General features: G+C 38.0%; 1 protein-coding gene across 11 annotated transcripts in view; it reads right to left on the bottom strand.

Moving 5' to 3' along the window:
* The window catches only part of LOC6546340 (RNA binding protein fox-1 homolog 1), a 76996-nt gene extending 63942 nt beyond the window's left edge, over positions 1–13054 (bottom strand). For 7 of the 11 annotated variants that reach the window (XM_015158422.2, XM_026977569.1, XM_026977568.1 and 4 more), the window contains exons 1-2: positions 12840–13054; positions 10495–10847 (exon numbers count right to left, since the gene is read on the bottom strand). In XM_015158422.2, the coding sequence (XP_015013908.1) occupies positions 10495–10506 (12 nt within the window). In that variant the 5' untranslated portion in view covers positions 10507–10847; positions 12840–13054. Of the gene's footprint in view, positions 1–10494; positions 10848–12824 lie in introns of all 11 variants that reach the window. The other 4 variants (XM_026977575.1, XM_026977576.1, XM_026977567.1 and 1 more) reach the window with 3 other exon arrangements.
* Between the last annotated feature and the right edge of the window lie 457 nt (positions 13055–13511).

Here is a 13511-nt window from a genome sequence, read left to right as displayed (position 1 = left end):
TGTAGTATGTGGCAAACTTTTTTGATTGAAGCGCCAACAAAATGGCAAGCGCACTCAAGTCAAAGTTCGAAGTCTAGGGGCGTGTGTGGGTGGGTGTGTGCGTGCGACAGCTGCCGCCATTTAATTTTGAGATAAAAAGGGGTTTTCCAAACCACAAAAAGGAAAAAAAAAAAAAAAAAAAAGAAACAAACCGAAAATCCAACCAACCAAAATTGGTTTAGGCAGCAGCTTTCTGGGGCTTATCTTATCAGCAGACTAATTGTCATTGGCCCGCAAGACTGACAGTTGGCGTTAATGTTGCCCAATACACATTATGCCGTGCTGCTGGGATTTATATCTAATGAGACCGAAACACACTCAGGGAAATGTTAGGAATACAAAATGAACCTTTAACCTTTCACCTGCTGCGCAGATTTAGGTTAAAATGCGGAAGATAAGTAGTCAGGTTTGGAATATATCAAAGATGTATATTTCAGATAAATATTGTGTAGTAAAACAATAGCCATTTTATTTATTAGTGTATTTTCCTTTTAATTAAAGTGTCAATTTAATATAAAAAGTAAAAAGCTTGCAATCAGTGATTTGATTGTATAATTGTATAACATTCAAGGTTGTTATTTTCACATATTTCGAAAGGACGTACACATATTTGCCAGTTGAAGGGAAATAGTCCATCATTTAACAACAAATCGTTTGCTTGCAACCAGAGATAGAAACTCAATACCCAAAAATTGGCGTCCAGCCTTCTATGTATAAACAATTGAATCAAAGGACTGCAAATAACTTCAATAAGAGCCAAAAGGCACAGGCAACATTTTTCCGAACATTTTCCTTGTTTCAAAGTCAAATTTATACACAATTTATACACAATTTATACACACTTTGCCCATATTATTTTTCAATTTAAGTTGTCGTCAGCATACTCGCCTTTTGTTTCGTAAATTATAAGTATTTATTTGATATATACGTGTATTTAAGTGATTTATCCTGAAACTGGCTTTTCGGCCACCCACTGTGAGGAACTCGGGCTCAAACGTTATTTATAGCCAGGTAAAATGTATTTTCATACAATATTTGCATACTTTAAGACAAGTCTTTGACTTGTTTCTGCTCCAATTTATCAGTCATTTCATTCGGTTTCATTTTAATTAAAATAAAATCCGAAAATTGTTCGTGCTTCATTGATTCGATTATTTTGACTTTCAGCCTGTTGCGAATGAAAACACCAAAAAATGAAATCATTTTTAAAGCGTAGGCAAATGGATTCTCGAGGTATAATTTTGTGGTTATGCTTGGGGGGCGCTTTTCCATAAAATGGGCGTTTTTGTGAAAATATATGCAAATTGCAAGATATTTTGTAATATGGAGATTGCATAATTAAATTCTTCTCCCATTTTTGTTGTATCGCGAATTATGCAAATTTCTTTTAGAAATTTTAAGCATGTTGGCGGTGTGGACAATTTCTGGCTGGTATCATTGCAAGTCTTAGGCGTAAATAATAAATTACAGCGATATGGCAGCGGAATTATATTTAAATTTAGTCAACGAAATTTTAAAGCATCAGTACGGGAAAGCCTAGTTTATTTTACTATAATTGCAATGGTAGTAGCACATACTTCTTCATTTTCTAGCAGTAAATTAGATAATTAATATGAATTAATTTTAACATCGCATCAGTCAGCATCTTTATAGTTTCCTGAATGCTTTAATGGCGCTCTTTGCCGCTTCTTTCGGTTTCCTGATAGGCTTCATTGCATAGTTTAAATATTGATTTTTAATTATTTTAAGCAGCACCCGTGCCACCCAAGTATGCAGCGCTCCAAAGGTGCCACACACGTATCGCCATAGTATATACACTTTTTTGTATACACATATAGATTAACACAGCAGCCAGCAGCCAGCATCCAACATCCAGCATCCAGTATCCAGCATCCTGCACCCGTGGAGCTCCTGAGGGGCCACACACTGAGCAAAGGACTCGACTCTCACACCTTTCACTACTGGTGGCCTTCCCCCGAGGGTTGCTCTGCGAGTTGCGGGTGTGGGTGTGGGTGCTCCCGCTTATGGGCGGTTTGGGGGTTATGTGGGTCGAGGGGTATGGGGCATGTGGCATGTGGCATGGGGCACGGTGTTGTGTGTGCGTGGGTTTTGTTTTAGCTTTGCTACTGCTGCTGCTGCTGTGCTGCTGCCTCTCTTGAGCCTCTTAAATGTCACAATGGTGATGGCAAGTTGCTTTGGGGTTGGCGCTCGGGTCACCCCATCAAGCAACCCAACTGCAACGCCCCTTTTTACCAGCCACCCTGCCATTTATTCATTTCTGTTTCTATTATTTTCTTCTTTTTCTTTTTCTTCTTTTTTTCTGTTTTGCAGCTCGGTTAGAGAGGTACAAAATATATAATATGTATGAGTTTCCCTGCCGCTGTTGTTCTTTCTTGGCCATTATTTCGCACTTGCCGTGGAACGTAGGGGCGACCCTGACCCCAGGTCCACTGTTAACCCATGAGGACAACCGTCGCCTTCGTTCCGGTTCGTTACATCTTGGCCTCTTCACTGCGAAGAATATGTAGTTTGTACACAAAATAAGCTCCCTAAAAGTACGATTTTGAATAACTAAAATACGAGAATCACACATGTACAGAGTTTTCCATATCAAAATCTAGGTTTCTTCTGTTAAATATTTAGCTTTGTTTGTTTCATTTCTGTCATTGGTTTCCCAGCTTCTCGCAACTAAAGTGCACTATTTTTTTCAAGTGTTCTGCGGCATTCCCAAATGTTTGAAGCCGAAACGGACTCGCAATTTGATTTGTTTCAAGCGCCGTGCAGAGAAAAAGTAACGATGAATAGGGTAAAGGGTCTGCTGCAGGGTACACAATTACAAAATGTTTTCAGTTTTGGGGCCATTTCAGCAATGTCAGCGCGATACCGCGCCGTTGCCAAACTTCAGCAATCCCAGACCTAAACGATGACTTTAGTGGACCGCTCTGTTCACTCCACACCGTTTCCAGCGAGACGCCATCATCAATCGATGATGCCGAGAACCGAGTGGCCCACAAAACTGGTAACAGATGCTGCACACGTGTCTCGGGTGCGGTTCGCTGTGTAATTGGATGATGTTCAAAGGACAGAAGGGCATGGTTGTTGGTATGTTCGGATGTCGGGGAAACTGGGAAAACTGGGTACTGGGAAACTCGAAATCTGGAGATCTGGAACGGGGGGCAGAGCTAAAAACAAATAAATAGTCAAGCGGCGGGCATTTCAGCGTCGTTCATTTCGCTGTGAGTGAAATACAAATAACATTTAATAAGAAAAGGAAATTGTCTATTTTGGCAGGCAGGCTGAACGACAGGAAACTGGAGGATGGACTCCATCAACACGGAAAGAAATATATATCTTGCAGCTTGACAGGTAATCTGATAGGTTGAGAAAACCTAAGAATCGTTATATATAAGTGTTGACGAGACATTTAATCTGCAATATCCTATGCCAAAGGGAAATAATTTGAACAAATTAATCACTTTAAATACATGGGCAGCTGTAGTTTTTCTTTCACTGCAGCCGCAATCAATGGGAATTAGCAAAAGGGCAAGAAAAATGTAGCTAAAAGGCTAAGGATTGGGTTTCCATTAGGAAGTGTTCGAAATGAGATTTAGTCGAGTGTGTGTGTTAATCAGAGGGATAAATAAAAGGAAATAGATGGGAAATAGACATGTCTAATCCTAAAATAAAAACAAATAACCATAGCGAGCTGATTCATTTTCCGAACTCGTTGAGAACAACCTAACAAGCTACTGACGTCTTTGCACTCTGAGTGCAGCTGTGCAATAACCTTTTTAGCTCCCAACTCATCCATTAGATTTTCATTATAATGGCCATGTTAATTGCAATTTAATATGCGCGCATATGGTTATACATTTGTTTACATATTTAATAAATTAAAATTGATGACTAAATCGTGCTGGAGTTGAAGGTCGCCTTTGTACAGACTTCATCAACACTCAAATTAAAACTAAATAAATATTGTTTACAAAACAAGCAGGCGGCCATTAAAATCAACATTAAACATTCAGGAAGCTGAAAGTCAAATGGAAGAGAGGCACTAAAATATTTCCGTTTTTATTAAATCGATACCAACGAAAACATGTATGAGTATATACTTCATGCAATTATAATGAAAACTAATGGTCAAAGCTTAAAAATCTGTCATTTTGATGGTAAAACATTTTTGTAAGATAAAATGGGGGGGATTTAAAACAAAAAGAAACAAATCAAACTTGAATTTAATGATGGAAATCAGCATTTTTAGAGCCTAAAGTTGTTACTTTCCATACAATTCAAGCTCTTTGATCTTTATTGCCATTATAATGAGTATGGATCCTCACAGATCTTTATTGCCAACATAAATACGCCTTTTATACGATAAATTTTCAATAAAAATCGTCTTGATGCAGCCACTGATATCAGGCTCTCTGGGTCATTGCAGTTGCAGGTTCATTTAGCCATGGCGAATAATTAAAAGGCCATTGAAAAAAGGGAGGAGGAGGCGAAGAAGGTGTGCCATCAAGGTCACTGGCTGTAAAGGTCACAAGTTGGCCAGATTTGCCAGCCGCCGATGATGTCAGCAACTCGTTTATGGTCAAGACTATCGAAACAATGGCGCCATGCACCCCTCCCCTGCCATCCGTTCGGATTAAAACCCAGAGCGCATCTTCCATTTATCTTTTGCATTGCAACCCGACTTGTTCACCTTGTTTTGCCGGTGCTGTCGCTTTATGTTAATTGGCAGCAGTTAAAGGCAAAGTGTGCACTGTTTTCCACCAAAACGGGTGGCAACGAGTAGCACATTTGCACTTTTCAGCTAGCTAATAAATTAAATTCATCGAAAAGGCGAGTGCCTCGAGACGCCATTAAAGCAAAATGTACAAATATATATGTATATATATGCATACTGCAAGGAGCACAAAAATCAAAGGGGCAGCCAAAATAAGTTGCATTTTCGAGTCGTTAGAGTGATTTGCGAGTGGGTTTTAGCATTTTTGCCAATATTAAATTTATGGCAAAAAATCGTGAAAATATGCAAGCGATACATTGTAACAACAAAGTGAATAAAAAAATGTTGCTGGAGACGAGACTCCATTTATTGTTGACTAATTGCATTTGCATAAATTATGCATAATTTTCAATTATGCAAGATAATAACAAAGATGCATAGTTTTCAATTGTGCAAGATAATTAAAAAGATACTTTTCATAGCTGCAGCTAAATTCTATAAATAGTTACAGACTGCATGTCTCTAGATGTTTCCGGTTGTGGAATGATTCAGCTGGCGATTAGCAATTAAATGGATGTCATGGTTGGTATTTAGAAAGGTTGATGAATCAGGAGATTTTAATCATGTTTTATTTTTTAGTAGCCAAACCCCTATTTGATATCACTTCAGTTGAGGCCTATCTATCCACTTGAAGCATTGACAAACTAGTAAGACCACAATTATTTGTATAAATCCATTCAAAAGTTGTTTGCCCACCTTTTTATTTATGGACCAACCCTAAAAATAAGCTAAAAAACCTTACTCAATGCTAAATCAAGTGAGCAACAGCCGAATGCATGGTAAAACAGTGCGTTACCAAAGTGTAAGGACAGAAAGACAGTAATTATTATATAAAAGGTTTTTCCTGTAGTAGCTTTTTTCAGTGTGTAACTTGAATAAGGAAAATGGAATTATTTGCAGTCATATTTATATGATTTATATATTCCAAAAACATTTTCCTACCAAAACCCACTGTTCTTGACTTGACTTTGTAGACAACTTTTCTCGATTACTCAATAGCAAAATATTTTGTCTAAAAAAAAGAATTCAACAAAAAATTATACATGCACGAACGACTTGCCTACAATAAAATCTCGTTTATGACATGCAAATAAAATGTAAATTTTAGTAGCCCAACAGTGACCGCACAAAATAGAAATAACAAAACGAAACGAAATAAAATTGTAAAAAAAAGATAAAAAAAAGTTGTAGGAGAGAACGAAGAGCACGAGATAAATAAAAACAAAAGCCGGCTGCAATAAATAAAATAAGAAGCAAAACAAAAACCCGAGATCGACTCGAGGCGGCAATAAAAATTTGTCGACTGTGTCAGCGATCAAAAGCGTTCAAAAAGCACGTGGGGGCGTAGCAAATAGCCAGATGGTGGCCGAAAGAGATGGGGAGAGCGGCAGCGAAAGAGACGGGCAGAGAGGCGGCAAAAGAGACGGCATGCGCTAGCAAGTGTGACGAATGAGCCAGCAGAACTGATGCACTGCACTTGCTGCTAATGAATGAAAACGAATGGCAGTTGAATGGAGCAGTGGAGCAATGGAGAAATGGAGTGAAAACAATTGACAGCCCCATAAAAGTCGTTGGAAAAGGGAGCGCAACTAAGTAATTATTACCAGCTATTTGGTGAAAAATGGCAGCAAATTAAAGGGGGATAAAAAATATATTACAATAATGATTAAAGATGGTTATTAATTTGATCTACCTATCAATGCAACATTACCCATTTTTTGTAATATTGTATATACTGCAAACGAAAGAGATAGTATAAAGAGCTTCTTTTTTACTATAAGAAATATCATTAGTTAGTGAGTTTATTATATAAATTAGTGCCAGAACAGCTGATCTTGAGCTGTCCGCTCAAGCGTGGAGAACTCTATTATGCAACCGCTCTAATAGCCAAGTTAATGCTATATAGTTGACCTGCTCGAACTGTCTGCTACAGATACCGTTACTTGGGCGACTGCACTACAATGACAACGTGAAAACCTGTTACACTTTTGACCAAGTTTTGTCCGCCTGCTGCTGAGTCATAGCAAAAATAATAAAAAAAAAAAAAAATGAAAAACAAAAAAAAAAAGCGGGCGTGCGACGATCTTGCTAATTGCTGGGGCGAGAAAAACGAGGGATTCGTGTGACTGACACCTGCGATTAGCTTTTAGCCCCCGCTCTTTTTACTGCCATCCCCCCCTCTCCCCCCGCCCTGCACTCCATAATCGGTGAACCGAATAATTTGCATGAAGCTTGGCTTAAACGTTTTACTCGGCTCAGAAAGCGAAAGAGATAGAAAACGAAGTTTGGGTCATTCACACGGCCGCCGGTTTTCGTTGCCGTTTGTTTATCTTTGGCTCTTTCATCTCGAGCTGTGAACTTGTCAGTTACAGCAAATTTGCATTGTGTTAACTTAAAATATTCAATTAACTCGTTTGCTTATTTTATTTAAGTCATTTGGAAATGTGCAAACTGGTACATGCATTTTTAGGAGCATTTTTTAGGATTATCGCGCCGCGTTTTTATTGCTTTTCAACAGCACCTATGCGAATAAAGCTAAGTACCTGAATTATAAATGCGAAAGTTAATTGGCAATTTATTTGCAATTTACATTCCAAAGGTATTACGCAAAACGAGATGATCTTATCTTGAGCACCTTATTTATACTTTTTTACGAGCTTCCATTCGGTTAATTTATCATCAAACCGATTGAAAGTAAAAGGTAACCTACATACAATATAATTTTAGTGAGCTCGACTTAACTTAAATAGGTTTTTCTATTGACGGACTTATCAAGGCGATCCGAGATAGAAAGAGATAGTACAAACTGTAGGCGGAATGGCAATTTTTTAAATCAACTTTAATTGAAATAAATTGTCATATCATTTGCCCTGGAAATGGAAATGGACTCAATTAGATGCGGGTCGTACAGACTCTACTCTATGCATAACTTTGCCTATATAGTACAAAATGTTGTCCATTTATTCTCTTTTTTTCCCCTGGAAAATTATACACAGCCATCAATCAAGGGGAGGGAAAATGAGAAATTGAAATATGACAAGAACCTATACAATCGGCGGAGGGATTGATGGCCACTCTGGGTAATGGAAAAAATGGAAAATCTACTTAAGAAATTGTCGGACACATGCCTACATCATACCAAAGACTAATTGAGTGAAAGTCATTTTGTGCATGAACATCATTTGAGATGCCAAACAGCCTTCAAAGCGCTGTAAACGCAAAATAAACATAATTAATAGCCGACATAAAGTCCGAAAGATGTAAAATCAGAGATATCAGAGAGCGGCATACAGTGCGTTTCATGATTTTAGGCTGAAGATGAAGTGAAAAGTTGTGATTATTATTATATGGTTTTCCAACGATCCATGTTTTATGACTTTTGGTATATTTTTTTGGGCTAAACCCATCGTAGGCTTACAATCTCGATGCGCAGTGTGTAAATGCTATAATCTGTTTGCGTTGAAATACCAAGACTTGACCAAAACTTTGCGGTTAACTGCGCACGCACAATGGACTTCCTCTGATCTCCCCATAAAAACCGCATCTGAAACACAATTTATGCCAGCCGAAGTCGACGTATAACAGTTTCATGCAATTTATGTGCAATTTTTCAATTGAAAAATCGGCGGAGGAGGCCAGGAAGGCTTTACTTAATGCGTCGCAATTTTGGTTTTTATTTTTTTATAAAGTTTTTCCTCTCAATCTGCGCTCGATGCGGATTTATTTCGCATGTGCAAAACGTTTCGGATTCAAGTTACTACTGCTACACACGATGACAGGCAGGCGAACTTTTAATTGCAATTAATTTGAGTGACATTTGCGAAATAAACTGAAACTAGAAATCGATTCGGGGCGGTGGCGACATTGGGCAATTACAAAAAATATATAAAATAATGCTTTTATCTAGAAAGTTGTCACTTTTTAGTTTGCTGTAAATCAAGTTAAACTTGAATAATGTGGATTTTAAAATGCATAGATAGGTAACTAAAATTGACGGAATAATTGCAGATAATTCTAAAAAGTTGAGCTAAATTCAGATACTTATTTTCAAAGCGGGTAATGCTGCATTTTTAGTGTTTTTTTTTTTTTCAACTGGGTCATTAGAGAACAATTCAACAGCCGAGACCATTAATTTTCTGCAAAAACAAACAGCGAAAAATACTCGTTCTGGCTTGAGCAAGCAAATTCAATGTCAAATCACCGGTCTGACATCATTAAAACCCATCGTTAACCACAAAAGCAGCTTCTTGTGCCATTCATCAAAATGTGGTCTATGTTTAGGCCAGGCTAACTTCCTTATCAATCATGCGACTTTAGAGTAGTTTTTCAACCATAGCATTTGCATATCAAACGTACCTGCAAAGAAAACAAAAGAAGACAAATGAAATAAATTAATAAAAATTGAAATTTATTCGCCGACGTGGGAAAATTTGCCAAAGATACAAGCAAAGCGCAGATATAAAAAAAAGTGATTCTTGTTAACACAATGAAGGTATCAAATGAACAGGCAATAAATTGAGACCAGATAATTATATAATGTCGTTGGCATTAAGACTGTATTGTATATTGTATGTGTATTCGATTTTAATGGGAAAAATGAGCAAGTGTTGGTGGGGAGCAGTGAAAATCCGAAATCCAAAAAGCCGCAAATCGACCCGCAGTTTTGGTTTGGCTATCAAATTACCCCCTCTTCCCCCCGCAAACAATTGTTCCGCATAAAAAAAGAAAAAAAATGAAACGAAAACGAAGACAAAGTCAATATTTGGCTCTAAGAGGAGTTTATTTTTCTTCTTTTTTTCTAGATTTGGGGAACCTCACACACACGTGTGACTACAACATTCGACATTATTTGTTGTCGTCTAAGCAAATAGGTAAACAAACAGAGACGGCAACAGCCGCTAGAAAGGGAGAGGTGTGTAAAACAGCGAGTTTGACTAATAAGGATTTTAGCGCGAGCCAAGATTCGGCTTAAATCGAGAGTAAAACACACAGCAACTGCGACTCTGGCTAAAAGAAAGGGCAAATAGTGGCTCAGAAAATACAGTGGCCACTGGTTAAATGTCGTACTATTGACTTGGTACGGCTATCGTATTACTCTTGCACTTTCTCTATGGGTAGAGAGGGAAACACTTCTTTAAAATCCAAATAAAATATCTAACAGCATAGGCTAATAGGAAAAGATAGTATTATATATAATCTCTTATTTAGTTATAAAAATTTTTTAAAGATATTACATATAACGATATTACGATATAACTTTATATACATAATAACGAATTTGAGCCACCATGAAATCAGCATTAAAACTGGTATATTTAGGAAACAATCATAATCGTATATTTTATTCTTATTGGCTAAATTTTAAATAGTTTCATTAAATAGAATTAAGGCCTTTAAAGTTATCTTCCGAGTTTGTAGGTCTAATTTTAAAAAAGTCAAAAATAAAACTGCGAGGGTATTCTTTATCCTATCACACTGCAGGTAACACTATAAGTGACCACTGTTGTTGGCACAAAATGCAACTTCAGACGGCAAACAAACAGCGTAATTGAGCTGCGTTTGCCATTCGTTGTTGCCAGGCGATTATATGATAAATGCGATTCGCGATGTTTGACAATGTTTGCTTTCACTGTAGTTTGACGATTGCTGGCGATATTTATGCTTACCGGATAATACATTCCTTGCGGAGGAAGGAAAAATGCCCCTGAGCCCCACAGTTTGACGGCTTTTTATGTTCACAGTGGCGTCGCAAATGATGTTGACTCCTCAGCCGTGTGTGTTTGCACCCAACTATTTCTCTGCGTGTACTTGCAGGGGGTTGGCCAAACAACAAGGGTAGTTCACTATTATTTCTTACACTTTATGCTCGGTTTGGCGAATATACCATTTGTTTTTTTTTTTTTGTTAAGATTTCTATTTGATTTGAATTTTATTTTGATTATTTTTCTTGGTTTTTGGCACAATTTTGTTTCTCCTTCTGATTTTTTATTTTATTTTTTGAAATACACTTTGATTTTGACTACAAGATACGTAAGTCAGAAATTAAAGAAAATAATAATAATTTGTTGGTTGGAACACGCTTTTGCACTTTATGGGAAATTATTTCCCCGCACACGCAAAACTAACATATATTTTTCAATGTCGCACGTGCGAGCGAGCGAGATGGCGCGCACCTAAGTGAAAGAGAGAAAAGAGCGAGCGAGAGGGCGCGACATGGTGCGATAAAGTACAAATTCTTGTTGAGTTGTTTTTATAGGGGTGGCTTTTATTTTGGCCTCCTGGGAAACTGACTGAACTGAACCGAACTGAACTGAAAACTCCCTGGATGTTTTAACTTTTTGAAACGAAAACAGAACCGAAACAGCAAGCCAAAGGGAAATGCGCAAAAAGACGGCGCAAACGCGAGACAAAAGAGATGATGCGAAAGAGGCGAGCAAGAGAAAACGAAGAGGGGGCGGCCAAAAAGCAGCAGACAGTCACAGTGAAAACTGCCTAAGTTTCCAAGCTTTATATGTTGGTCATATGTTATCAATTGCCATGTCTCACAAAGGTTTCAATTATTTGTCTAAGTTCATTGAATGCACTGAGCCGATTTTCAAGTTTAAGAACACTGCGACTATTTGTTTGTGTTATATTTTAGTTTGTAACTTTAAGTTGTTATTATTTTCCTATTGGTTTTGGAAGCAGAAACGCATCTATAAGCGTTTATAATTAAAATATCTTGTAATTGTCCAATTATTATTCGCCTATATTATCTGTCGTTTCATACAATTAAAAACTTGTATATTCCTAATGCAGAATATTATACTATAAAACTATTTAGTTCCGCAAGCTCAAGATATCAAATATTTATTAAAATGGAATTTAGCCAAAAAAAAGAAATCATATCAGATTGTTTTGGAATGCAAATAAAAACTTGCTATCGTATTTTGATAACATATATTTTTTCACGTAGTTTTTATCGCAAATACAAGAAATATTTAAATGAAACAGCGTCAGCTTCTCAAGGAAACATTTGCCTACTGCGTGTTCACTATATATAGCGTTTTCTGTAATCTGTGCACTGAATGACATTTTGAAGTACTTTTACTTCTCAGTGTGTCCACTGTACTTTTGCAATAAGCCGCAGATTAACCACACTATCGAACATTGACTGTATTCCTGTTGTCTGCTTTTCGATTTTTGATCACACACAAAGGGGCTTGATTGTCTGCGTTACTACGCATCCCTGAGATACTTTTCTTTTCGCGCGTCTGCACTTTTTCCTGCTCTTCCGTGCGATTTGGCCCATGAAACGGGATTCATCATCTGTTTCCAAATGGGCTTATGTCCGACTTTATTACCGATTTTATTACAATCTTTATACATATATATTTTCGCAAAAGGCGGACAAACAAAGCAGCTGAGAGAGCGAGATGCTGTCGCATTCGACAGAGAGAAAGAGAGAACGGCAATGTGAGATGAGTGGGAAAAATCGAATCAGAATCCAAGGGAGAGCGCGGCCGAAAAGGATGGCAGGATAAACGAGCTGGCGAAGCGGAGGCGGCAAAGGCAACAACACAGCAACGGCCACAAAAACATGTGCGCCGTGAATGAATTTTGGTATTTTGTTGCTATTTAGTTCGATTCTTATTTCACACACATATGTGGGCTTGTGGATGCTGCGGGCGGCGAGAGGGGGTGTGCGACCGAGAGGGGACGCGTGAGAGGATAGACAACGGACAGGCGGAAAAGAGAAATCACGTCCCTCATCATTGTATTCTTCTTCTTATTATTCCGTTTCTTCTTCTTCGTCCGCCCAGCCGCATGGCATATATATTTATTTATAACTTTTCATTTCATTTCTCTGCGCGTTTTTCTCGCCTCCTTCGCTTTGGCTGATTTTCGGCACTGCACTTTTCGCATTTCAAAAATAAACACGAATTTTTTCCGCTTTTCCAATCGCAAGCTACCCCTCCCCCGCGCTCGCTAATTCACTGCGTTTCTTGTTTTGTACCGTTCTCGGGTTTACTTTGTATTTATTCGATGCTGCTGAGGCGTGTGCGTGTGTGCGTTTGTTGTTTTCACTTTCAAGCGTGCCGAATTTCCACTGGGAAATCTACGAATTTACCGCTAATCCGACACCCACGACTTGTTGCGAAGAGCGAGAGAACGCAACTGTGATAACCGTTTTTCAGCGCCCGCCTCGCACTCGTTTTCGTCGCTCTCCACGGCTGGAAGGCGTTAGTGCCTTGCTCGCCATTGCGTCGCTGTTACGAGGCTGCCAGATGTGCTCTGTTGCCTAACACTGTGTTATCGATAGCAATGTATCGGAATGTTAGGCATTTTCGAAATTTTGAACACGAATCTTGATACAAAATAATTATGATTTAAATGCTCAAAGTAAACAGCTTTCAAGACGTTAAAAAATCATTTCTATGCCAAGATTACACTAAATAAACTTCAAATAGATAAAAAGAACTTCAACATTACTTAACAGAGATATTTTGAAAGCCTTTAATGAATTATTATAGACATCTTTTTGTGAATGCAGTGCCTTTAGTTAACATTAACTTTTTATATTTGAATATAGCCCATGTGAATTAATCCTCTTGGTTTTACTGCACTCCCTGTTTTTATTACTGAAAACGCGTGCAAGTACCAACCTTTAAGATCTTTCAACCCATTTCTGACCATCAAAAAG

The sequence above is a fragment of the Drosophila erecta genome, unplaced genomic scaffold (assembly GCF_003286155.1).
Source record: "Drosophila erecta strain 14021-0224.00,06,07 unplaced genomic scaffold, DereRS2 tig00000021-arrow-pilon, whole genome shotgun sequence".
NCBI classification, from domain to species: Eukaryota; Metazoa; Arthropoda; class Insecta; order Diptera; family Drosophilidae; genus Drosophila; species Drosophila erecta.
The sequence above is the reverse complement of the archived record's forward strand: the minus strand, read 5'-3'. Positions and strand labels throughout refer to the sequence as shown.